General features: G+C 38.8%; 1 protein-coding gene across 1 annotated transcript; it reads right to left on the minus strand.

Moving 5' to 3' along the window:
• Nucleotides 1-4,119: 4,119 nt before the first annotated feature.
• Nucleotides 4,120-6,093, minus strand: LOC111914289 (polyphenol oxidase I, chloroplastic). Its single transcript, XM_023910066.2, has one exon. The coding sequence runs from the start codon at nucleotides 6,091-6,093 to the stop codon at nucleotides 4,246-4,248; it is 1,848 nt and encodes a 615-aa protein (XP_023765834.1). The 3' UTR covers nucleotides 4,120-4,245.
• Between the last annotated feature and the right edge of the window lie 18,640 nt (nucleotides 6,094-24,733).

Below are 24,733 nucleotides of genomic sequence, written 5' to 3' on the forward strand. Positions count from 1 at the left end.
CAAACCAATATAAAATTTATTAAACTTAAAGATAAAAATATATTTAGGTTTTGGTTTTATAATATAAGTATAGTAAAATTTATATTGGTTTGATATAAACTTTTAATATTTAAAATTTAAAAAACTATTTAGTTTTATCAAATTTTGAATATATATTTATATTTTATATGTTTATAATCTTAAGTGTTTTTTTTTCTTTTGCAAATTATTTTTAAGCTTAAGGGTTTTTTTTGTAAATAGTATTTTATGGCAACCTAGGAACCTGTAATAAAAGAGAAAACTGACAAAAAAAAGTGATAAGTTTGCTGCATAAACAAACCAAAAATATGTCAAAAAGTAAAACCGTCATTTTCGACCAATCTAAAGACTTTTTATGACATTATCCCCACTAACATTCTTATAATATGCCAAAATGAATATTTTATTTCAAAGTATCTATGTACGTATTTGACATATAGATCTTCACAACAATATTAGGTATTGAACAATGACATCATATATTGGATGCAGAATTCAGTGGATATTTAGTTAAATAACTATTAAGATAAGATAAAGGATACTCTTTTTCTAATGTAAAATACTAAAACTAACTAATAAATGTTTTTTTCTAATAAACATTTAATTGGTCAGCTACCCAAATATATTTCCCTATTCAAAAAGAAAAAAAATACATTCTGACGTGTGTGACGTCGGGTTATCAGAACTGATACATGAACTTTCACTTCATTAGTCATTCATGATTCAATATATTGCGAAGATAGTTGATCAAACTATTGGTTCATTTGACTGAATGTTTGAACAATACAAACAATATGAAGAGATTTTTGGTTTTTTATTTATAACAGAAAGGTTGATGTCAATGAATATAGTTAGTGGAAGGAAAGTAGCAAAAATTTAAAAAAAATGGTTGCGATATAGTCATATCCCAGACATCAATGTTGACGATTTATTCAACAAAAATAAATTGTTATAAAAAATTTAGTAGTTGAATATAACACAGTTAACAGAATACTAAGTTTCCTAAACCTGATAAACATCTATCTATTTTTTTTGTCTAACATACAAAATATTATTGATTGTTCTCATTACAGTTGCATCAACAATTTTTTTTTCAGAACTAAAGCTTTTAAAATGAATTTATGCTCGACCAAGTCTTAAGAGAAATTAAACACTTTGACTTTAATTTCACATGAAAACAAACTTCTTGATAATATTAATTATGAAAATGTAATAAATGAATTTGTATATGAAAATGTTAGAAGATTAATGCTTAGAAAATAATAATTCATTGATTTTTTTTTTTGAAAAGTTGTTTGTGACAATTGTAATTTATAATTAATGACTGAATGCATGATATTGTGGTAGTGAATTTACAAGATATTATCTTAGCAACTTTAAGTTTTAAATTTAACAATAACAAATTAACTTAATAATTTTTTAAAAAAATAAAAATTATGGGGCCTCACTTTGATATTCACACAAGGCCTCACAAATGTAGCTTCTCGTCTTATGAGTTCTATGTTCATAACCAACGCCATTAAGTTCACCGATATATTTCACATTATATCTATTGATTTTTAGCCCATTTATGTTAAGGACAGAAAGCGTTTTAGAAGGACATGCAACCAGTGTTTTAAAAACCGGTTCGAATCGGCCGGTTGAACCGGTCGAACCGGGAACCGGAGGTGAGGACGGTTCGATTTGGACCGGTTTGATAATGATTTTCTGACCGGATTGAACCGACCGGTTTTGGAAAAAACCGGTTCAACCGGCTGAATTGAATCGGAATGGACCAGGTTGAACCGGTCATTCTTGAATTTTTGTGTTTGTTTTGGGCTTCTTTGATTGATTTTGACTTCTATAATGATTGTTTTTATATGTTGCATTCTATTTACGTTTGTAAAACTAAAAAGATGACAAATTTTGTAATCAATATATGTAGGATAATTAAAAACATATAAAAATATAGAACCGGTTTAACCATCCGGTTGAACCAGTTAAACTGGTTGAACCGAAAAACATCATCCGACCGATTCAATTAAAAAACTAGTTTTTAAAACATTGGATCCAACATAAATCAAAAAAGGATTGGAACATCAGAAACCTGGGGAGGGGGTGGTGGGGGGACCGGGGAACAACATTAATTGGTATGACTTCAATTGTTTTGCTTTCATTTATTTCAATAGAAAAAGCTTTTTTTTTTTTTTTTTTTTTTTACCTTTTAGTAATAAGTTGTTACCGAGTCCTTTTAGTAGATAAATTTTAAAGTATTGTGTTTTGGTAAATATGCTTTATAATCATTTGATATGGTAAAAAAAAGTCTTTTATGGATAGGAAATCACAATATCATCACAAAGACAACGCAAGAGCCAATATTTTCCTTCACAAACATAAAGATAATGCCATAAAAAAAACCTTAAATTTAATCGAAAATGTTGGTCTTACTTAGCAACAGATTTTTGGTTCGTTTATGCTGCAAACTTGCTATTTATTTTAGTCAGTTTTGAGGGTTTTTTTGTACATATAATAACAAGTTTCCAGGTTAGCATGGAATGTTATTTGTCAAAAACCTTAAGTTTACAAATACTTCGCAAGAAACCCTTAAAATTATAAATCTTAATAATGATATGAAATATGTCATTAAGGATTCTCAAAGTGACATACCTTTATATAAAAACCAAATAGAATAAAATCATTCTTAGTAAAGTTAATATATTTCGAAAGGGAACTGCCCTAGACTGTTTTCCTACCAAAACAAACTTGTTTATATGTGTTATTAACATTCCCTGTTACTTATATCCGGTTTTTAACAACTCTACAAATATATATTCGACATGTGCTCATAAAGTGTTAACTAACATCCCAAATTACTCTCAAGATAAGTCGGTGTGATATATATATATTCTTATTTAATTTTATTCTTATCTATGATTTATGTGGTTTTTTGGATTCGTTGTATATTTCTATGGTTCCTAAAGCAGTTTTAGAGATTAGTCACTAAATGGTGGCCTTATTTCCATGTAAATATTTTTAAAGGAAACTAAATTTTTTTATATGTTTAAAAGATTTGTATTTCAAAAATAATAATATATCATATTTTTTTATGAAAATAAATATAACTGTATAAATTATTATTCTGAAACACAAATTTTAAATGTATAAAAAGTTTAACTATTTTAACATAGTTAATTATTAGTTAACAGATGTCTCTTTAATTTTGTTTTGAAAAGTTTAAGTATTAATTATGATATATATTTAAAATTTGATAAAACTAAATAACTTTTTAAAATTTAAATATCAAAAGTTTATATCAAACCAATATAAAATTTATCATACTTAAAGATAAAAATATATTTAGGTTTTGGTTTTATGACATAAGTAAAGTAATATTTATTTTGGTTTGATATAAACTTTTAATATTTAAATTTTAAAAACTATTTAGATTTATTAAACTTTGAATATATTTTTATATTTTATATGTTTATAATCTTAATGGTTTTTTTTTGTTTTTTTTTTTTTTTATTGCAAATTATTTGTAAGCTTAAAGGTTTTTTTCGCAAATAATATTTTGTGGTACCCTGAGAACCTGTAATAAAAAGGCAAACCGACAAAAAAAAGTGTGAAGTTTGTTGCATAAACAAACCAAAAATATATAAAAAATTAAAACCGACAATTTCGATCATACTAAATACTTTTTGTGATATTATCCCCACAAACATACACATAATATGCCAAAATTTGAATATTTTATTTCAAAATATCTATGTCCGTATTTTGCATATAGATCTTCACAATGATATTGGATATTGGACAATAATATGGATATTGGACAGAGAATTCAATGAATATTTTGTTAAATGACTATTAAGAAGAGGTAAATGATACTCATTTTTAATGTAAATTAACATATTAAAAAATAAATGTTTTTTTTTGTAAGCATTTAATTGGTACAGCTAGCCTGGTTCCTTTTTAACATTTGGCTGTAGTAATAATAATAATAATAATAATAATAATAATAATAATAATAATAATAATAATAAAATGCTCGGCTACAACTGCAAGGGAAGTTTGGATGTTGGAGATGAGAAAGAAAGTGCAAAAGAAGTAAAGAACCAGCCATTCAGCCAAAGGTGCCAATCATGCAAATGGCGATTATTATTATAGATATTTAAAATTGACAACCATGCAATTTCCGATTATTTAATAGCTAAATATGAAATTGCGCAAATGCGATTACATTCCTATTCAGTCGTCAAGAGGAACTAACTCGACCTTGATCTCACCAACGGTAACTTCCTCGCACCCTGCCTTTGGCACCAATGTGACCAAAATAAGCTCATCGTCCTCAGCCTGAATGTCCTCCAAAAGCTCAGTTAACCCGAACCTTGCACCACTCGTCATTAACATGTCGTCACCAGGGCCATGTGGCAACTGTGCGAAACTACCTGCAAACTCACTCTCTTCTGCAGAGCTTGCCCTGACATCATCCTGATCATTCACAAACACATCAAACTTGACAAACTTTCCACCATTATACTTGACGTCTTTAATCAACAACAGCTCAACTGCTTTCTCCTTCTCCTCTTGGCTTCGGTTGGTAGCTGGCCTCTTCACCAGGACCTTGGTGATTTTGTCTAGCTTCAATGGGAACTTCGTGTCCTCCACTTGTTTTACAGTTCCCACCGATTTCAAGGCGATCTTTGATTTCAAAGTACGTGGAGTGGGTCGATTATTGAGCCATGGGAGTGGGGAAAATTCGTAAGCGTATCTTAGCTTATCATTACGGACACAGTCTTTGTTGTAGACACGAACAAGTTCTTCGTTTTCATCATAAAACACGTACGATGCATTAAGCCAGTCCTCATCTTTAGGTTCTTTGTTTCTTTTGTCCAAACCCTTCCATTCCACCCACATACGGTCGACATTAGCATGATGGACATAGAACAAAGGGTCGTACCCAGCTGAGTAGAAATTCCCCATGTCCTCGTTGTTAAATGTTCTTGAGTCACCCACCCATCTATGGATAGCGGTGTGACAACCAGCTTCGATTGACCCAACACACCGGTCACCATTCGGTATGGGATCACTCCCAGCGACATACTTGCCACCAAAGAAGCTTCGTGTGTCATGGGCGTTACGGATCATCTGACTATTCATTTGAGTAAGATTGATGTTTATCTGTTTAGCAGAAGGAGCGCCACTATCTTCACCTTGGTAGTCGAGCTCGACAATTGTTGGCGCGAAATGGCTGGTGTTGCGGAAAGCGTCAAAGGCAGGGTTTTCTAACTTTTCTTTTCTGTTGTTTCCTTCTTCGAAGAATGCCGGAAGAGTCATCCCGGCAGGATTGTCCCAGTTCCAGTAAGGTATAGCGAAAGTGGGATCGTTAATTAACTTCCCGAGGATTCTCTCGTAGAAATACAAGTACCAACGATGGAAAGGAAAGAAGAGCCATGAGTTGTGAATCTGAATAATCTTATCAGAGTCACCAGTCGCGATTTGAGTGTATCCGCCGTTACAGTAAGCGCAATGAATTTTAGCTTGTGAAACGAAGCTATGTGGGTGGTCGTCTGGTAGAGCTCTCATGGCTTTGAGTGCTGCTTTGTACTTGGTAATGTAGTCTTCGGGGGCTTTATGTGCCGCTCTTCTAATCCGAAGACTTTTGTCATTAGGGAACACAAAATCTTTAACCTTTTTTGACAAATTAGGTGGACAACATGCATTGGTTCTTATGGCGTTCTTTAGGTCTAAACCATCGGTTGAGGCACGGCATGAGGAGATGTCAGGGGCTGTGATTGGTCTGCCAAACGCTGTCGGAATGGAGGTGAAGTTGACGGTGGTACAAAGGCCGCCGAGGCCAAGGAGCAAGTTCCTCCGGTCCACATTAAGTGTGTCGAGAGATGTTTTGGGGAGAATAAGTTTTTGGGTTTCTGGGACTACGAGTAACTTCTCATTGTCTTCTGGTGCGACATTGCATGAGACTTTTAAACGGTGGGTTTGTTTCGGGTAACTGTTGGAGCGGCGATTGGAGGGGGAATTTGGTAGTGTTCTGGTGGTGATGGAAGTGAAGGTTGCAAGAGATTGGAAAGAAGACATTGTTTTTGGCTTGGGTGCTTTACTCACTTCATCGAGCTATCTATTTATAGACATGCTTCGTCTACCTACCATCAATAATCTCCACGTGTTTATATAATTTTTAGTAATTAGTAATGTATATTGTTTGTGTTTGTTGAAATACCTCGTTTCTATTAATTTAAAAATAACTTCTTTTATTTTCTACACAAATCTATGGATTTTTTTTGGGGTATATATGCTTCTTATTTATGAATACTTAGTAGGCCAATGCATATGGGTTGTTTCATAAATTTATGTTTTGTTAAATATAATAATGACATTATTTTCGTATTATTTTCGTATTTTCGTATAATAAGTTAATATAATATATTTTATTATTTTGAATTATAAGATAATATATATACATCTATTAAAATTATATAATTTCAATCATTTGAATGACCTCTATCGTAGGTTACTCATTAATGAAAATAAAAAATAATATATGATTTAACGTTATTTATAGTTATTGTTATTGTTAATTATTATTTTTTAAATTTATTTCCTTAATGTTTTAATTTCTATCATTATAATTATTTAAAACATGAAACATTCTTTTTTGTTTTGAAAACAACAATATAATCATTTATATAGAGTTATTTTTAACTATTGGTATTCTAAGTTATTTTAAACTGTTATTTGAAAATTATTAATGATTATAAAAATATATTTAGCAAATATTTTAGTTAAACTGAAATTACAATTTAGTCTTTGCATTTAGCACTATAATTTATCACTTTAAACTGTTCAAAAAATATTTTTTTCGGTTTTTAAGTAGAACGGAAATTCATATTTAAGTTGAAAATCTAATTTTATACTTAAATTAACAATTTAAGTATTTTATCCAAACTGTTCAAAAACTGTAGCTTTAAACCGATAATGGTTTACATATAACAATATATTAAATTTAATATGTTAAAAGTTAAAGACATAAATTTATAAGTAGAAAAAAAATATTATTTTAATATTGAAATTTAGTTTATTTATGATTACACTTTAGATTTGACATTTATTTAACCTTATTAACCAACTTATAATCATTTTTAGACACTATAATTTATCATTTTTAACTATTCACAAAATATTCTTTAAGATGTTTAAGTTGAACTAAAATTTGTATTTAAGTTGATCCTGAAATGTTACATTTAAATTAACAATTTAAGTATTTTATCAAACCTATTCGAAAGTTGTAACTTTTAAAATGATTATAACGACGTAAATTCTCAAACAAATTTTTTATTTTCAAAACACATTAAATTCTCATTTCGAAATTTCAAACACACAAGTATCTAAAATGTCAATCATTTCACATTGTAAATCACAATCCCAGAACCATAGAAACATCTCCCGCCAGTGTGTACAATCATGCCGGTGCCTTACGCGATCCTCGGAACTACCTGAAACTTATAACACATAACACGGTAAGCATAAAGCTTAATGAATTCCCCAAAATACAACACACAGCACATCAGCCACTCGAGGCTATAACTCAATAAGACCCTCCGGTCAATGTGTCTTAGTGGGACCCTCCGGCCCCACAACTCAATTGGACCCATTGGTCCCTCAACTCAGCAACTCAATATAATACATTGTATGCATATCATAAAACAAATAGCATGATATCTCTAACCACAAAACATACATATAAGACCCTCAGCTCACACATAAGTTACCACTCAAGGTAAGTATAGTGAGAAGACTCACCTCATAAGTTAGCAAGTGAAAATATCGTACTCGGAAATCTCGAACTCTACCCACCGGTCTAGCCACCGCCTAACACATAATAATTATCCCTAATTAATATTGGCCGTCAAGAAGCTAGACTAACCCTTCTACACTCACAGAATGTTAAAAAGACCATTTTACCCCTCCATAGACTTAATAGTCCACAATTTGACCAAACCCTAAAAGTCAACAAAAGTCAACGGCAGGGAGCACGCTGCGCATACACAATCTCTACACTACGCGTACTCGGCTGCCATGCAGGCATCGAGGATGTGCGACCCCTACGCCGTGCGTATTGGATTTACGCCCAACATACACTCTAGTTTCCTCATTCTCACTCCTTTGGTCTTAAACGGTTAAGACCTTGGCTCATCTTGTAGATCCCGACTCTCTAATAGCTCCTAACCAATAAAGTCAGTGACTTTAAGCCTTTGAATGGCTGAAAAGGTCACCAACCACAAAATATACACTCTTTTGTCTCAAGGGAGCTCATAACTCATGCATAGAGTGATTTCAACGTCCAAGATTGGATTTTTATGACATTACACTACTTATATGCTCAAAAGGGGTTCGTCCTAGTCTCTGGAGTTCAAGATCTCATCATGTCTCCACCTTTTTGGGACAAAACCATAAAATACTCAAATAACATGATCATAACCACGGAAAGGCAAAGTCTGAAGCTTTATACCTCAATAAGAAGCTTCCCACTCAGATTTGCTCGGATCTAGAAGCTTGGAATCCAACTCCTTCTTCTTTAAGACCTTTTATTCTCTTCAAAACCACACAACACTCTCAAGGGCCAATCACACACACAAGCTCTAGAACGAGGGTTAAGGCACTCTTAGGGTTTTCTCTCTGGGAGTGGTGGCCAGAAATGAGGCCATCATATCCCTTATATAGGGGACTCACCCTAAATTAGTGTTTGCTTTCTGGGCCTAGTACCCCTAACGTACTCACGGGTATGCCCAGCATACTAGGTGGTCTTCGCATCACACGCACGCTGACGAGTACGCCAAGTGTACACCTTAGGTACGCCCTGCGTACTCGTTCTTCACTCTTTTTATAATAAGGAACAAAATAGACAATAGCTCAATCAATCAAGGTTCTCGAAGTATACCTAGACTCAGGATGTTACAATTCTCCCCCACTAGAATCAGACTTCGCCCTCGAAGTCATTCTCCTCAAATAGCTCCGGATGCTGCTCCTGCATCTCGGACTCCGGCTCCCAAGTCATCTCGGACCCTTTCCGATGTTGCCATAGAACCTAAACCAGGGGCACCTCTTTGTTCCTCAAAACCTTCACCTTTCGATCCATAATAGAGATCGATCTCTCAATATAATTCAGGCTCGCATCTACCTGAATGTCCTCTAATGGTACAACTGTCGTTTCATCAGCTACACACTTCCTCAACTAGGACACGTGAAAAGTATCATGGATCTGGATCAACTCTGCAGGTAGCTCTAAACGGTATGCTACCTTACCCACTCTAGCGGTTACCCTGAAGGGACCGATGTATCGGGGCCCCGGCTTGCCCCTCTTCCTGAACCGTATCACCCCTTTCCACGGGGATACCCTCATGAGAACGAAATCCCCAACCTGGAACTCAAGCTCGGATCTTCTCTTGTCCGCATAACTTTTCTAGCGACTCTAAGCCATCAGTAATCTCTGTCTGACCTGCTGAATCTGCTCAATAGTCTTGAGCACTATCTCAGTGCCACCTATCACTCATTGCCCTACCTCTCCCCAACAGATGGGGGTCTGACACCTCCTCTCATAAAGAAGCTCAAAAGGAGGCATGCCGATACTGGAATGGTAGCTGTTGTTGTAAGAAAACTTAGCCAGTGTAGGTATTTGTCCAAACTTCCACTGAAGTCCATAACACATGCTCGAAGAATGTCCTTGAGCGTCTGAATCGTCCGCTCACTCTGTCCGTCTGTCTGTAGGTGGTAGGCTGTGCTAAAATGCAATCGTGTACCCATCTCCTCATGGAACTTCTTCTAGAACCTGGAAGTAAAACGCACATCCCGATCTGACACTATAGATGTCGGTACCCCATGCCGAGCTACCACCTCTCTCACATATATCTCTGCAAGCTTCTCTGCAGAAGAGCTCTCACTAATAGCAAGAAAGGGAGCGCTCCTCGTCAACCGGTCCATAATCACCCAAATCGCGTCAACACCCCACGCGGTTCTCGGCAACTTGGTGATAAAATCCATGGAAATTTGTTCCCATTTCCACTGAGGAACCTCCAGTGGCTACAACTTTCCATGAGGATGCTGGTGTTAGACCTTAACCCGACGATAGGTCAAGCACCTCTCGACTACCCAAGCAACATCCCTCTTCATACAAGGCCACCAATAATCTCTCTTCAGGTCCAAATACATCTTAGTGGCCCCGGGATGGATCGAGAATATCGGTCTATGCGCCTCCTCCAGCAGTATATGTCGAGCTCCCCCCTTATAGGGCACCCAAATCCTCCCTTGAAAGGTCATAAGTCCTCGGTTGTCCGTTACAAACTTGGACACCTACCCAATCACCCGCTCCCTCTTGCGGTTCTCTGGTCTTATGGCCTCCGTATGGGCCTCTCGAATGATATCTAAGACTGGAGTCATCACCGTCATCCTCAAACACATGTCTCGGATTGGGGTACTCTCCGCTCTACGGTTCAGAGCGTCGGCTACCACATTAGCCTTGCCCGGATGATACAGGATCTCACAGTCGTAATCTTTCACTACATCCAACCATCTCATCTGTCTCATGTTAAGGTTGGGTTGATCCATAAGATACTTCAACCTCTTGTGGTCCGTGTATATGGTACGCCAAACCTCGTACAAATAGTGATGCCAGATCTTGAGGGCAAACACCACCGCCCCTTACTCTAGATCGTGGGTGTGATATCTCGTCTCATGAGGATTCAACTGCCTTGATGCGTATGCTATCATGTGCCCTCTCTACATCACTACCCCACCCATGCCCGAAATAGATGCATCACAATAAACCACAAAATCCTCCATTCCATCCAGAAAGGCCAACACGGGAGCCTCGCACAATCTCTGGAGAAGGTTATCAAATGAGGTATTCTGCTCAGGACCTTAAGTAAATGCAATGCCCTTCCGGGTCAAACTGGTGAGAGGGACGAAAATCTTGGAGAAATCTCTGATAAATCTCTGATAGTATCCGGCCAGCCCCAGAAAACTTCTGATCTCGGTGGGGGATCTCGGCACCTCCCACCTCATAACTGCCTCAATCTTGGCCAGATCAACCAAAATACCATTCTGATTAACGAGGTGTCCCAGGAACTAGACCTCTCGTAACTAGAAATCAAACTTGGACAATTTGGCATAGAGCCTCTTCGATCTCAATACACCCAGAATCTCCCTCATGTGCTCCTCATGTTCCTCCCTGGACCTCAAATACACCAAGATATCGTCAATGAACACGATCACCGATCGATCCAACATGGGCCTACACACCCGGTTCATGAGGTCCATGAACGCTGCCAGTGCATTGGTGAGCCCAAAAGGCATCACCATGAACTCATAGTGCCCATAACATGTCCTGAAGGCCGTCTTCTGGACATCGTCCTCGCGGACTCTCATCTAATGATACCCAGACCTTAGATCGATCTTGGAAAACCAAGACGCCCCCTGCAACTAATCGAACAAATCGTCGATCCTCGGAAGTGGGTAACGGTTCTTGACCGTCAACTTGTTCAACTCCTGGTAATCAATGCACATCCAGTGTGAACCATCCTTTTTCTTGACAAAAAGGATCGGGGCTCCCCACGGCGAGCTACTCGGCCTGATAAACCCGCTCCCCAGCAGCTCCTGGAGCTGTGAGGATAACTCCTGCATCTCTAGAGGCGCAAGGTGATAAGGTGCCTTGGCAATAGGCGCCGCTTCCAGCACCAAATTGATCCGAAACCTACCTGCCTCTGGGGGAGGCACTCCCGACAACTCCTTGGGAAAAACAACTGGAAACTCGCACACTATCGGAACCTCAGAGATAGAACTCGATATCTCTATAGTAGCCCATGTATCCATCACATAAGCCAAAAACCGCATACAACCCTGCAGTAGACTCTGTCTCGCTCTGGCGGCCGAACAAAATGCCGACCCAGATCGGGTACCCTCACCATATACTGTAAGCACTCCCTCACTAGGGTCACGTATCGTCACCAGCTGACGCTCACAGTCGATCACAACTCCAAATCGACTCAACCAATCCATGCCCACGATGACACAGACATCCCTCATCGCGATCAGTACCAGATCTATCAGAAACTCAACTTCGAAAATCTCAAGCTGTGCCATCCCCATTTTCACGGCCAAAAAAGATCGATTTTTTTATGCTTTATAAAAATCAGAGTACCACTTTTAATAAAAATGTTGCGGAATTTGTTCCCAGAAAAACATGATAAATACGTTATCAAGGCATTTCAGAAGAAAAGTATTTTTATTCATTTTAAAACATTTGGGATGTCATCATCAATATAGAAACATAAGCATAATAGAACTTACATTCATTATCACTAGTGATTTATAACTCCTTAATCTCTCGGTGTAATATGACTTCATATCAACACCTGTGATATAAATAAACTGAGTGGGTCATGTTGGGAAACCTGGTGAGTACATAGGGTTTTCAACCCACAATAATATAATTATTATGTTTAATCATCAAACAATTAACCCAATTACTTATCCCCATTATCTTCTTTACTCTTAAGGATTTACCCTAAGAATTTTCTATTCCTCGTTCATTTTTTTCCTAAGGAATAGGCACGAAATCCATTGTTGCTAGGGTTTTCTCAACGGGCACTAAATCCATAGTTACCAAGGTTTGCTCAACAGGCGTTAACTCCATAGTCGTCGGGGTTTATCTCGTTTATTGACAATATCGTTTTCGAGAGTCCACTCACAATACATGTCAATGGGTTTTTAGAGTACACCGGTAAACATATCGTTCACAACACCTACAGGTTGCGAGCCTGCTAGTGTTCCACTGGACAGTCTAGAATAGTTTGTGGTTGTCCATACTCTGCTAGATGACGGGGCCAACATTTCGGAACAAGGCTTATCACATCGTCCACCTCTCACCCTTACCTCATGGTCTATATCACCTCTCAACTCATTGTCCAACTCATATTTCATCTACCCATGCTTTACCCAACATATTATGTAGATATAAATACATATACAGTTTAAATCATATACAACTTGTATAAAATCGTTCATCCAACATAGATAGCAAGTATACAAATAATATGCACACATAGCATGTAGTTTATATAAAATAAGTCATATCTATGTGTAAGATGAAAGTAACTATGCACTCACTTAAAAATGTGGTGACTCGGCACTCGGACAGCACTTCGTTACTCTTAACACAATTTTCCTTTGACAAAACCTAGTATCATTACCACTAGAGTTTAGTCTAATATTCACCGAGACTAATTAATAGTCTTTCTATTATTACTATTATATAATTTCAACCACTATATATAGACAGGGGCTAGACATAAAACACCGGAGGGCAGGACCATTTTGGCATATAGCACTTCTGAAATCCAACAACCCTATGCGGCCCTTTAAACCAGATTCTCCGTACCGCGAATGGTTGAAAAGATATTATAACGACACTTATATAACTCATAATAATAGCCCAAATACTTATTATAAGGTCCTAATAACGTTACTATATTTAAATAAAAGTTACATTAAAAATAGCGTAGGCGTAGCTCACTTATAGCGGGTTTTTCTCGAAAACCGGGCTTCGCCGAAGCAGAGTTTCTGAGCTGAAAGCTCTTCTTCTCGGAGCTTTCCGGCGCTTTGGGACTTGCTTCTAACACCTTGGAGGTGCTAGGGAAAACCTTGAAGGTTTTGGCGTATTTGGGAGAAGGTGTTCGTTCCCTAGATGAACGCAACGCGTTCGTTGCCATGTGTCGCCATCTCTTTCCAAGCCGTGGGGAAGAAGGTGTGGTCCAGATTGCGCCATGTGTCACTCGCAGGTTACCCCAAAAACGAATTATCTTCTAAAATCCATAACTTTTGCATAGGAGCTTCGTTTTTGACGTTCTTTATATCCACGCGTAGGCGGAAAAATGATCTACAACTTTCATTTAGACTCCATCGGCTAATTTGGAATTTATTTTTAAAGTTATATTTTTAACAGGCCGGAACAGGAAAAGTTCGTTAAAAATTCATAACTTCTTCATCCGACGTCCGTTTCCGTCTGTCATGTTACCGTTGTGCTACTAATAATGAGATCTTCAATTCTCATTTAGGTTGCGTCGGCTAAAAACCACTCCATATAAAATTCGAATTTCAGGCTGTGCACTACTAAGCAAAATCTTAGAAAAATCATAACTTCCTCATACGAAGTCAGATTTGGGCGTTCTTTTGATGCACGCTCTCGGTTTAACGTATACTACAACTTCCTTTTAGATCATTAAGGCCAAAAACTCCTCTATCATAATTCATTATTTACATTTCCCGGTGCCATGTTGGTTTTGTCGTAAAACTTCGACGGGCCATAACTTCTTCGTTATAACTCGCATTTCGACGTTCTTTATATCTACGGAACCCTTGTAACATATACTACAACTTAGTTAAGATTAATCTTTATAAATAATCTTCCATAAAAAACTCATTTTTGATGCTCATTGTTTCTAAATTGACTAGCCTGAAACTGTGGGCATTACACAAGCACACATCCACGAATCACATCAGTCGCAAATACTGCATGCTTATTGGCTATGGAGACTCCCAGAGGTAGACTCAATGCCTCTCGTCGAATACTGATGCGACGACTAAAAGCTAATGATACAAAGGATCGACTGCACCCGAGTCAAATAACACCAAGGCAGACACATAACTCACAAGAAAAGTACCTATACACATTCACAATATAAGCACAAAATATCTCAAAAGAATATAATAAGAAAACATACCAGCCACAACATCAGGTGCTGTGACATCCCCAGTTTTGATTATATCATGAAAATACATTTCTTGATGAAATGATTTGGTAAATATTATTTTATCATACTTTGTTTTTGGGAACAAATTGCGCAACTCTTTCAAATCAAAAGTATTTACTCTGAAATTATTTTAAAAGCATAAACGAAAATCGGTCTTTTCTGGCCGTGATTTTGGGGATGTCACAGTTGGTATCAGAGCATTAGTTTAAGCGAACTAGGAATTTGTAGGATTTCTAGACTTAAACTTAGAATGCTAAGTGAAATTTTGAGATGTGTGTCTGTTATATTTTAGACACGAGCACTAGTTTATTTTAGGAAAATTGCCTAAAATGCTTTTATGTGCTAAATGTTATATGTTGCCATATATGATATTATTTGTTCGGATCTATGGTCTGTTGCCGACCGGATCTGGAAACCTTATGTGTGTAGGATTCTAAGTGTACGTCTACGATATTAGAACTAGCATGTAAACGTTTCGAAGTGATAAGGATGATTTTAATATCTATCGTGAATGAGGATCTAATTTCACCTTATTTGGTGTGTAGAAAAAAAATGGTGAGAACAAGGAGTGGAGTTGGAAATCCTGATGAGAACTGGAATCAACCACTAGTGATTGAGCAAATACCTGTTGTAGCAGCAGCACCTGAGCTGATAATAATGGCTGGTGTACAAATGATGATTCAAACAATGTTGGATCGTCAAATGTAGGAAACTAGGCGGTTGCTTTAACAGAATCGTGAAGAACTGTCAATTCATGTGGAAGAGCCCGAATTAAATGAAGAGCACTCTGTAGGTGGAAACTTCAGTGGGTCTGTTGGTGAATCCAACCCACCGATAGTTAGGCAAAACAATCAGGATGGAAGAAATGATGGAATGGGATGCAAGTACAAGGACTTTCCGACTTGCAAACCATCGACCTTCAATGGAAAGGAGGACCCGATCGGAGTGCTGGATTGGATCTCCGAAATGGAGTTAGCCTTCATGACTTGTGGCTGCAGAGGCAAGTTGCAGACTACCTTTGCAGTGCGTCACTTTCGAGGTGGAGCCGTTCGTTGGTGGAACACTCTAAGGAAGACTTTAAGCCCTAATGAGCCACTGCAATTGTCATGGGCAGAGTTCTTGGCGCAGTTCAAGTGCAAGTTCTGCTCGGCTCAAACTCTGTTGGAATTGGAGAACAAGTTTCTGACATTGACAAAGGGTAGCATGTCGGTCGACGATTACACTAACGCTTTCACCGACAAAATGGAGTTTGCTTTACGCATCGTTCCAGATGAGCTGACAAAGGTTGACCGGTACGCAAAGGGACTCTCATGGGAGTACGCAGTGCCAGTTCGTCAAACACCTACTCTGGAGGCAACTATTTGGGCTGCCAAGTTTGTTGAGGACATGATCAAGGGAAGAACCGCCAACAAGGTTGAAGTTGGCGAGAAGAGAAAGTTTGAAGGAACTTCAGGTTCCAATAAGAAAAGAAAATTTTCAGAGTCTGATTCGAAAAATTTTGGAGGAAAAGGAGGCGAAGCGAAATGGTGTGAGAAGTGCAAGAAAAAGCACTTTGGGAAGTGTAGTGAGGATGTAACCTGCTACAAGTGTGGAAAAATTGGGCATTTTGTCAATGAGTGTCCGTCCAACAAAAGGATGTGTTTTGGTTGTAACGAGGAAGGGCACATTTTGAAAGACTGTCCGAAGAAGAAGGAGGCAGCTAAGCCCAACATTCCACCAAAGCCGAAGGCAAGAGCCTTCCAGATGACACTTGAGGCTGTGAAAGATGAAGCTGATGTCGCTTCAGGTACCTTTCTCATAAATGAATTACCTGCTCAAAGTTTGTTTGATTCTGGAGCCAACTACTCCTTTATTTCGCATGAGTTTGGTAGAAAACTAGCTTTGCCTATTGATAGACTAGATAATGCTTTATTAGTCGAAGTTGCTAGTGGCAAGTTTGTACCTGTTAGCCATCGTATGAAAAACATCTTAATCGACCTTAATGGGAATAAGTTTCACAAGGAATTATTACCTATCGAACTTAATGGTTTCGACGTCGTTCTGGGAATGGATTGGCTTAGCGCCAATGACGCCGAGATATTGTGCAAGAAGAAGATAGTTAGTAAATCTGCCTGGGAAAGATTCGTTTATGTTGTATGGGGACAAACGCAGAGTAAATTCTGGAATCATTTCCTTAATGAAAGCCAGAAAGTGTTTGACCAAGGGGTGTACATCATATTTAGCATCCGTGATTGATGCTAAGAAGGAAAAGAAGGTGATGCAGAGTATTCCAGTGATGTGTGATTATCCGGAAGTATTTCCCGAAGATCTTCCTGGATTACCACCTGACAGACAAGTGGAGTTCAGAATATACTTGCTACCAGCAATCACGCCAATAGCAAAAGCACCTTATCGATTAGTACTGACGGAGATGAAGGAGCTGATGATGCAACTTCAGGAGTTATTGGACAAAGGTTTCATTAGACCCAGTTCATCACCCTGGGGAGATCCGGTGTTATTCATAAAGAAGAAAGATGGAAGTGTGAGAATGTGCATCGATTACAGAGAGCTGAACAAGGAAACAATAAAGAATAGATACCCGTTGCCAAGGATTGATGACCTGTTTGATCAATTACAAGGTTCGAGCTATTTCTCGAAGATTGGTCTATGGTCAGGATATCATCAGCTAAAAGTGAGAGAGCAGGATATCGAGAAGACTGCGTCCAGAACACGATATGGACACTATGAGTTTTTAGTTATGTCGTTTGGACTAACCAATGCTCCAGCATCATTCATGGATTTGATGAATAGGGTTTGTAATCCGTTCCTTGATAAATCCGTGATAGTGTTCATAGATGACATTCTGATTTATTCGAAAAGCCAAGAGGAGCATGGCAGACACTTGCGAGAAGTGTTAGAAGTCTTGAAGAAGGAGAAGCTGTATGCAAAGTTCTCCAAATGTGATTTTTGGATTCGAGAAGTCCAATTCTTGGGTCACGTGGTCAACTAGGAAGGGATAATGGTTGATCCAGCAAAGACTGAAGCTGTGATGAAGTGGGAACAACCGAAAAGTCCCACGGAGATCCGAAGCTTTTTAGGATTAGCCGGATATTACCGAAGGTTTATCTAAGGCTTTTCTTCGATTGCTACTCCATTAACAACTTTGACCCACAAAGGAGCTACTTATGCTTGGAATGATAAGCATAAAGAAGCATTCGAGAAGCTAAAGAAGAAGCTATGCGAGGCACCGATACTTTCTTTACCCGATGGAGTTGAAGACTTCGCTGTCTATAGCGATGCGTCTGGTGTTGGATTGGGTTGTGTTTTGACCCAAAGAGAAAAGGTGATAGCATATGCGTCTCGACAACTAAAGGAGCATGAAAAGAATTACCCGACTCATGATTTGGAGTTGGCAGCGGTAGTTTTCGCTTTGAAAATATGGAGGCATTACCTCTATGGCACAAAGTGCAAACTTCTCACTGATCATAAGAGTCTCCAATATCTCTTTAATCAGAAAGAGTTAAATATGAGGCAAAGACGCTGGCTAGAGTTACTCAAGGACTACGACTGTGAGATACTTTACCACCCCAGTAAAGCTAATGTTGTTGCTGATGCTCTCAGTCGGAAAGTTAATGTTGAGAGAAAAAGGCCAAGAGCGTTAAGAATAGAAGTTGTCTCGACAATTGTGGAGAGTATAAAGAAAGCTCAAGAGGAAGCTTCTGAGAAAAATGACCGAAAGGAGGAACGTTTGGGCAAAATGTTGGTGTTTGGTACAAACGGTCATGGACTGAAGGTATTCCAAGATCGTATTTGGGTACCTAAGTCAGGAGGAATTAAAGATCTTATGATGGATGAAGCTCACAAAACCATGTACTCAATTCATCCTGGCAGTACTAAAATGTATAGGGACCTGAAACCCTACTACTGGTGGCCAACAATGAAGCTTGATGTTGCAAAGTATGTGGCCGGGTGTGTGACTTGTGCGAGAGTCAAAACACAACATCAGAAACCATATGGGAGTTTAGAACCTTTACCTGTGCCTATGGGTAAATAGGAAGACATGGCGATGGATTTTGTTACTAAACTACCCAGAACAAAAAGTGGTCACGACATGATTTGGGTGGTCATTGATTGATTCACTAAGAGTGCGCATTTCATAGCAGCCAATGAGAAATGGTCTATGGAAAAGCTTGCGAATTCTTACGTGAAGGAAATTGTGAGGCTTCACGGTGTTCCGTTAACGATTGTGTCGGATCGTGACAGCCATTTCACCTCAAGGTTTTGGAAAAGTCTACAAGAGGAAATGGGTACCAAGTTGTGTTTAAGTACAGCTTACCATCCACAGACTGATGGTCAGAGTGAAAGAACAATACAAACACTTGAAGATATGCTGAGAGCATGTACCCTGGAATTCCTAGGTAACTGGGATGAACATTTACCTTTGGTAGAATTTTCCTACAACAATAGTTTCCACTCGAGCATAAAGATGGCACGTTATCAAGCTTTGTACGGACAGAAGTGTCGTACGTCGTCTTGTTGGATTAAGGCTAGAGAAAAGCAGTTTATGGGTCCCGAGATGGTTCCATCAAACCGCTGAAAAGTTGAAAATAATTAGAGAAAGAATGTTAGCAACTCAGGATCGTCAAAAGAGCTATGCTGACAAGAAGCGAAGGCCGATGACTTTTGAAGTTGGAGATTCGGTTTTGCTTAAAGTCTCGCTGTGGAAGGGACTTAAGATTTGGTAAAAGGGGAAAGTTGAGTCCAAGGTTTATTGGACCGTTTAAAGTTCTTCAGAGAATTGGGAACCAGGCTTACAAGCTCAAATTACCCGAAGAACTGAATGGAATTCATAACACTTTTCATGTGTGTTATTTGAGGAAGTTCACGGGAGAAGTTCCTGACATAATTCCAATTTCTGAATTGAGAATTGATGAAAACAAGCGGTTAATTGAAGAACCAGAGGCAATTGTTGACCGAAAGACTAAGAAGCTTCGACGCAAGATGGTCGAATTAGTGCTTGTTCGTTGGAAACATTCGAATGGGCCAAATCTCACCTGGGAAACGGAGAGTGACATGTTGAGTTGCTATCCGCATTTGTTTGTTGATGTGTGATTCCGGGGACGGAATCATCCTAAGGGGGAGAGAATTGTAACGCCCGTGTTTCCAAGCTAGGCATTATCATTGATGTAATAGTCTAGCTTAACCCTTCTAACTGTTTTTGGAGTATTAATGATGAAATATTTGAGTATTATGTGAATTATGTGTTTATTTTCTTAATTATTATAATTTAATGAATTAAGAATAAAATAAGCCTCAAAATTAAAGTATGAGATAAGCCCGATATCTTTGCATAAAGATGTAGTGCTCGAAATAAGGATTCTGAAGATATAAAGAATGCCGAAATCCGAGTTATAACGAAGAAGTTATGACCTGTCGAAGTTTCGCGACAGAACCGACAACGCTGAATGACGTAAAAAGTGAAATTTACGTTACAGCAATATTTAGCCTTAGTAATCTAAACGAAAGTCATAGAGGTCGTTAAACCGAGAGCGTGCATAAAAAGAACCCCAAATCTGATTTCGTATGAGGAAGTTATGATTTTTCGAAGTTTCGACTTAGCAGTATGCAGCCCGAATACTCGATTTGAGATCGAGCGGTTTTTAGCCGAAACAATCTAAACGAGAATTGAAGATCTCGTTAATTGTAGTGAAACGATGAAAAGATAGGCGAAAACGGACGTCGGATGAAGAAGTTATGATTTTGTAATGGAGTTTTCCTGTCCTGACCTACTAAAAATAAATAATAAAAATAAATTCAAAATTAGCCGACAGAGTCTAAACGAAAGTTGTAGAGCGTAGTCTCGCCTACGCGGGGATATAAAGAATATCGAAAATAGAGTTTATATGAGGAAGATATGAATTTTTGAAATTTATTAAATATTTTCGATATTTAATTTAAATATAAAATATCCGATATTATCCGTGGGGGGAGTCAGCGAGCTGATCCACATTACGCCCAACGTAATGTAAATTTACGCCCAACGTAATTGGGTTTCCAGCCCCCTATAAAAGGATGTCGAGGGCAGCCGATTCTTTTGCTCATTTCTTCCCTTTCTCTCGCGTTTTTGCATCGTTTTTCGTGCAAGAATTATCCCGAAGCCCCGAAGAAGTGCAATTCCTGAGCCGAAGCTCTGCCCGCGAGAAGTCTGGTTCTTGTGAAGATCTTCCAGATCTGCCGAAGAATACTACTTCTATAAGCCGTAGTGCTGTCCGATCATCTTCTGATCAAGTGAGTGTGTGGTTACTTTCTTCTAACGCATAATTATGAAGTATTTTATTTATAAAATACGTGTTATGTGTATATTTTGTTGTTATATGTGTGAATGTATATTCACTTTATTCTATCTCATTGATCTGATTTATTCTCTATGAAATACATGTTATGTGTGTGTGCCTCATCTGTTATGTGGAATATGTATTGAATGAGAATGCTATACAAGTTTTAAACTATGTATAAAAATATATATTTTTATCTACTAATATGTAGGGTAGAACATGGGTAGATAGTTGTGTGATAAACAGATGAGAGGCCTCGATGTTGTTGCTGATTCAGTCATCTAGCGGAGTTTAGATGACGACCACAGACTTTTCTAGACAGTCCTGTGGAATTTTAGCAGGTTCACCACCTGTAGGTGTTAATGAATTTGGGTGTTCATTCACTGTACTCCATCCCCCTCATGGTTGCCTTATTTGACTTATATTGCTGAGGAACCCCCGAAGCATGTGTTGTCGCCTCGATGAAATATTCTGAGACTAAGTCCCTTGTGTTAGTTGTTTTAGGGACGTAAAGTGAGAATAACGGGAATGGGTAATTAGGTTATTGTTGGTTGGTGGAATTAAATATAATTATTTATTATGGGTTGAAAACCCTATATGCTCACCAGGCTCCCAAGCCTGACCCACTCAGTTTATTTGCATTACAGGAAGTGGCGCAAGGGCATAAGATGGATGAATCATCAAGTTGTTTTGTTTACAAGTCTGTATATGTATATATTTGTTGAATGACTTGTAATGTTATCGTTTATGCTTTATGGTCTGTATCGGAACATGACATCCCGAGTTTTGATTATATAATGAAAATACATTTCTTGATGAAATGCTTTGGTAAATATTATTTTATCATACTTTGTTTTTGGGAACAAATTCCGCAACTCTTTCAAATAAAAAGGATTTACTCTGAAATTATTTTAAAAACATAAATGAAAATCGGTCTTTTCTGGCCGTGATTTTGGGGATGTCACAGGTGCTGAGCGAACCTCCTCCGCTGTCAGCTGAAAGGTTCTCCCATGAACCCTCGGTGTATCGGCCATCGCTGGTCGGCTCTCAGTACCACGCACAGAAGCAGGTGCAGATCCCTGAGCTGATCCCTATATGAGCGGAGGGCACTCGGCCTTCCGGTGGCCGGTCCGGTTGCAATGGAAACAAACCGAGAACCCCTTGGGGCCATCCTTCGCCATGTGCCCCTCATTGCCACATTTGTAGCAAATCCCCAAACGACATGAACCCTCATGACTCTTGTCGCACTTGCCACAAGTGTAGCCCTTCAGGCCCCTAGCTCTGGTATCAGCGGGCTTAGCCCGCTTCGTCGCCGACTGTGACAACACTGGTCTCCGGTCCCTACCCCAAGACTCCTCCTCCTCCTCCTTGGTCTGCAACTCAATCTCAATCTCCCTCGACCTGGCATTAGCCTGTAGATTGGCCAATGTCCTGTACGACGAGTTCACCATGAACTCTCGTATATCCCTCCTCAGTATGCTCAAATATCGGCTCACACATGCCTGCTCAGTGGACACGTGTTCAGGGCAAAACATCACCCTCTCATGGAACATCCTCGAAATCTCAGTCACTAACTCTGTCTTCTGCTTGAGAGACAGAAACTCCTGCGCCAAACGTTCCCACTCCACCAGGGGAACATACTCGTCTGAACAAACCTCTCCCATGTCACTGCAGCATGATCTGTAGCAGTAAATCCAGTTGTTACGAACTTCCACTAGTCCTTCGCTCCCAAGCGAAGACCGAACTCTCAAGTGGTCGAGGCATGAACACGTGTAAAAACACCCCTTGTTATCAGAGATCCACCTCATCACAACGATCGGATCCTACGTCCCATCGAACTCTGGTGGTTTCGTGTTGCTAAACTCCCGGAACAATAACGAATCACCCCCTTGGGGCCTAGCAGCGGCGACAACTGCAGTGGCCGCGGCAGCAACAACCTCAGTGATAGCAGCGTATCGCTCATCAAACGTCTGTATCAAGGTGGTCTTGATAGACCCAAACATCTCTGGAATCTCTGCTCGGATAGCTGCAGCCACCTCTTCATGGATCATCCTCCGTATCACCTCATCACTACTCCCACTGCCTCCAGGTTTGGGGCGTATACCTACCATGATGTCTCTGAAACACAACACAAAATCATCAGAGACTCGATCGAGCATACTCACACTCGATCACCCACCCCTACTTGTTCCTTAGTATCCTAAGGATTCTTACTTGGACCACTCACTGATCCGGAGCTTCCAGTAGTATGGGCCCAATACTACCTTCCACACCGCATCAGTGTTCACCCCAAGTCCTTCTCCTCGGATCCTAATTACAAGTACTCTATGCCTCACAAGCTACTCTCACAGTAGTCCTCTCATTGGCTCGCTCCTGCTAAATACTCATACTCAAAGCAAATCACTGATAACAGAAATCCCAAGGCTAAGGCATCATAAATCAGGCCACCCTAGTCCTAATATATGAATTACCTAACTTATTCTCTATCATGCATTATATCTCATAAAATGTCTCGTAACACAAAATGAGGGTATTTTGGGAAATCACCGCTCAGGCTCTGGCTGATTGTACACACTGCTCTGACTCGCCTTCTCTTAAACTCTTTCTCATTTTAGAAAAAATTATCTCTTTCGGAAATCTTTCTCAAATCCTCAGTTTGAGTCCAAATACACCTAAGGGTGCATCCGAATCGCTCAAACCAAGGCCCTGATACCAACTTGTAACGACGTAAATTCTCAAACAAATTTTTTATTTTCAAAACACATTAAATTCTCATTTCAAAATTTCAAAGACACAAGTATCTAAAATTTCAATCATTTCACAATGTAAATCACAATCCTAGAACCATAGAAACATCTCCCACCAGTGTGTACAATCATGCCGGTGCCTTACCGGGATCCTCGGAACTACCTGAAAGACATAACACATAATACTGTAAGCATAAAGGTTAGTGAGTTCCCCAAAATACCACACACAGCACATCAGCCACTCGAGGCTATAACTTAATAAGACCCTTCGGTCAATGTGTCTTAGTGGGACCCTTCGGTCCCACAACTCAATTGGACCCACTGGTCCCTCAACTCAGCAACTCAATATGATACACAATATGCATATCACAAAACAAATAGCAGGATATCTCTAACCACAAAACATACATATAAGACCTTCTGCTCACACATAAGTTACCACTCAAGGTAAGTATAGTGAGAAGACTCACCTCGTAAGCTAGCAAGTGAAAATCTCGTACTCAGAAATCTCGAACTCTACCCACTGGTCTAGCCACCACCTAACACATAATAATTATCCCTAATTAATATTGGCCGTCAAGAAGCTAGACTAACCCTTCTACACTCACAGAAGGTTGAAAATACCATTTTACCCCTCCATAGGCTTAATAGTCCACAATTTGACCAAACCCTAAAAGTCAACAAAAGTCAACGGCAGGGAGTATGCTGCACGTACTCGGCTGCCATGCAGGCATCGAGGATGTGCGACCCCTATGCCGTGCGTACTGGATTTACGCCCATCGTATACTCCAGCTTCCTCATTCTCACTCCTTTGGTCTTAAATGGTGACCTTGGCTCATCTTGTAGATCCCGA

Source organism: Lactuca sativa, chromosome 7 (genome assembly GCF_002870075.4).
Source record: "Lactuca sativa cultivar Salinas chromosome 7, Lsat_Salinas_v11, whole genome shotgun sequence".
In the NCBI taxonomy this organism is placed as follows: Eukaryota; Viridiplantae; Streptophyta; class Magnoliopsida; order Asterales; family Asteraceae; genus Lactuca; species Lactuca sativa.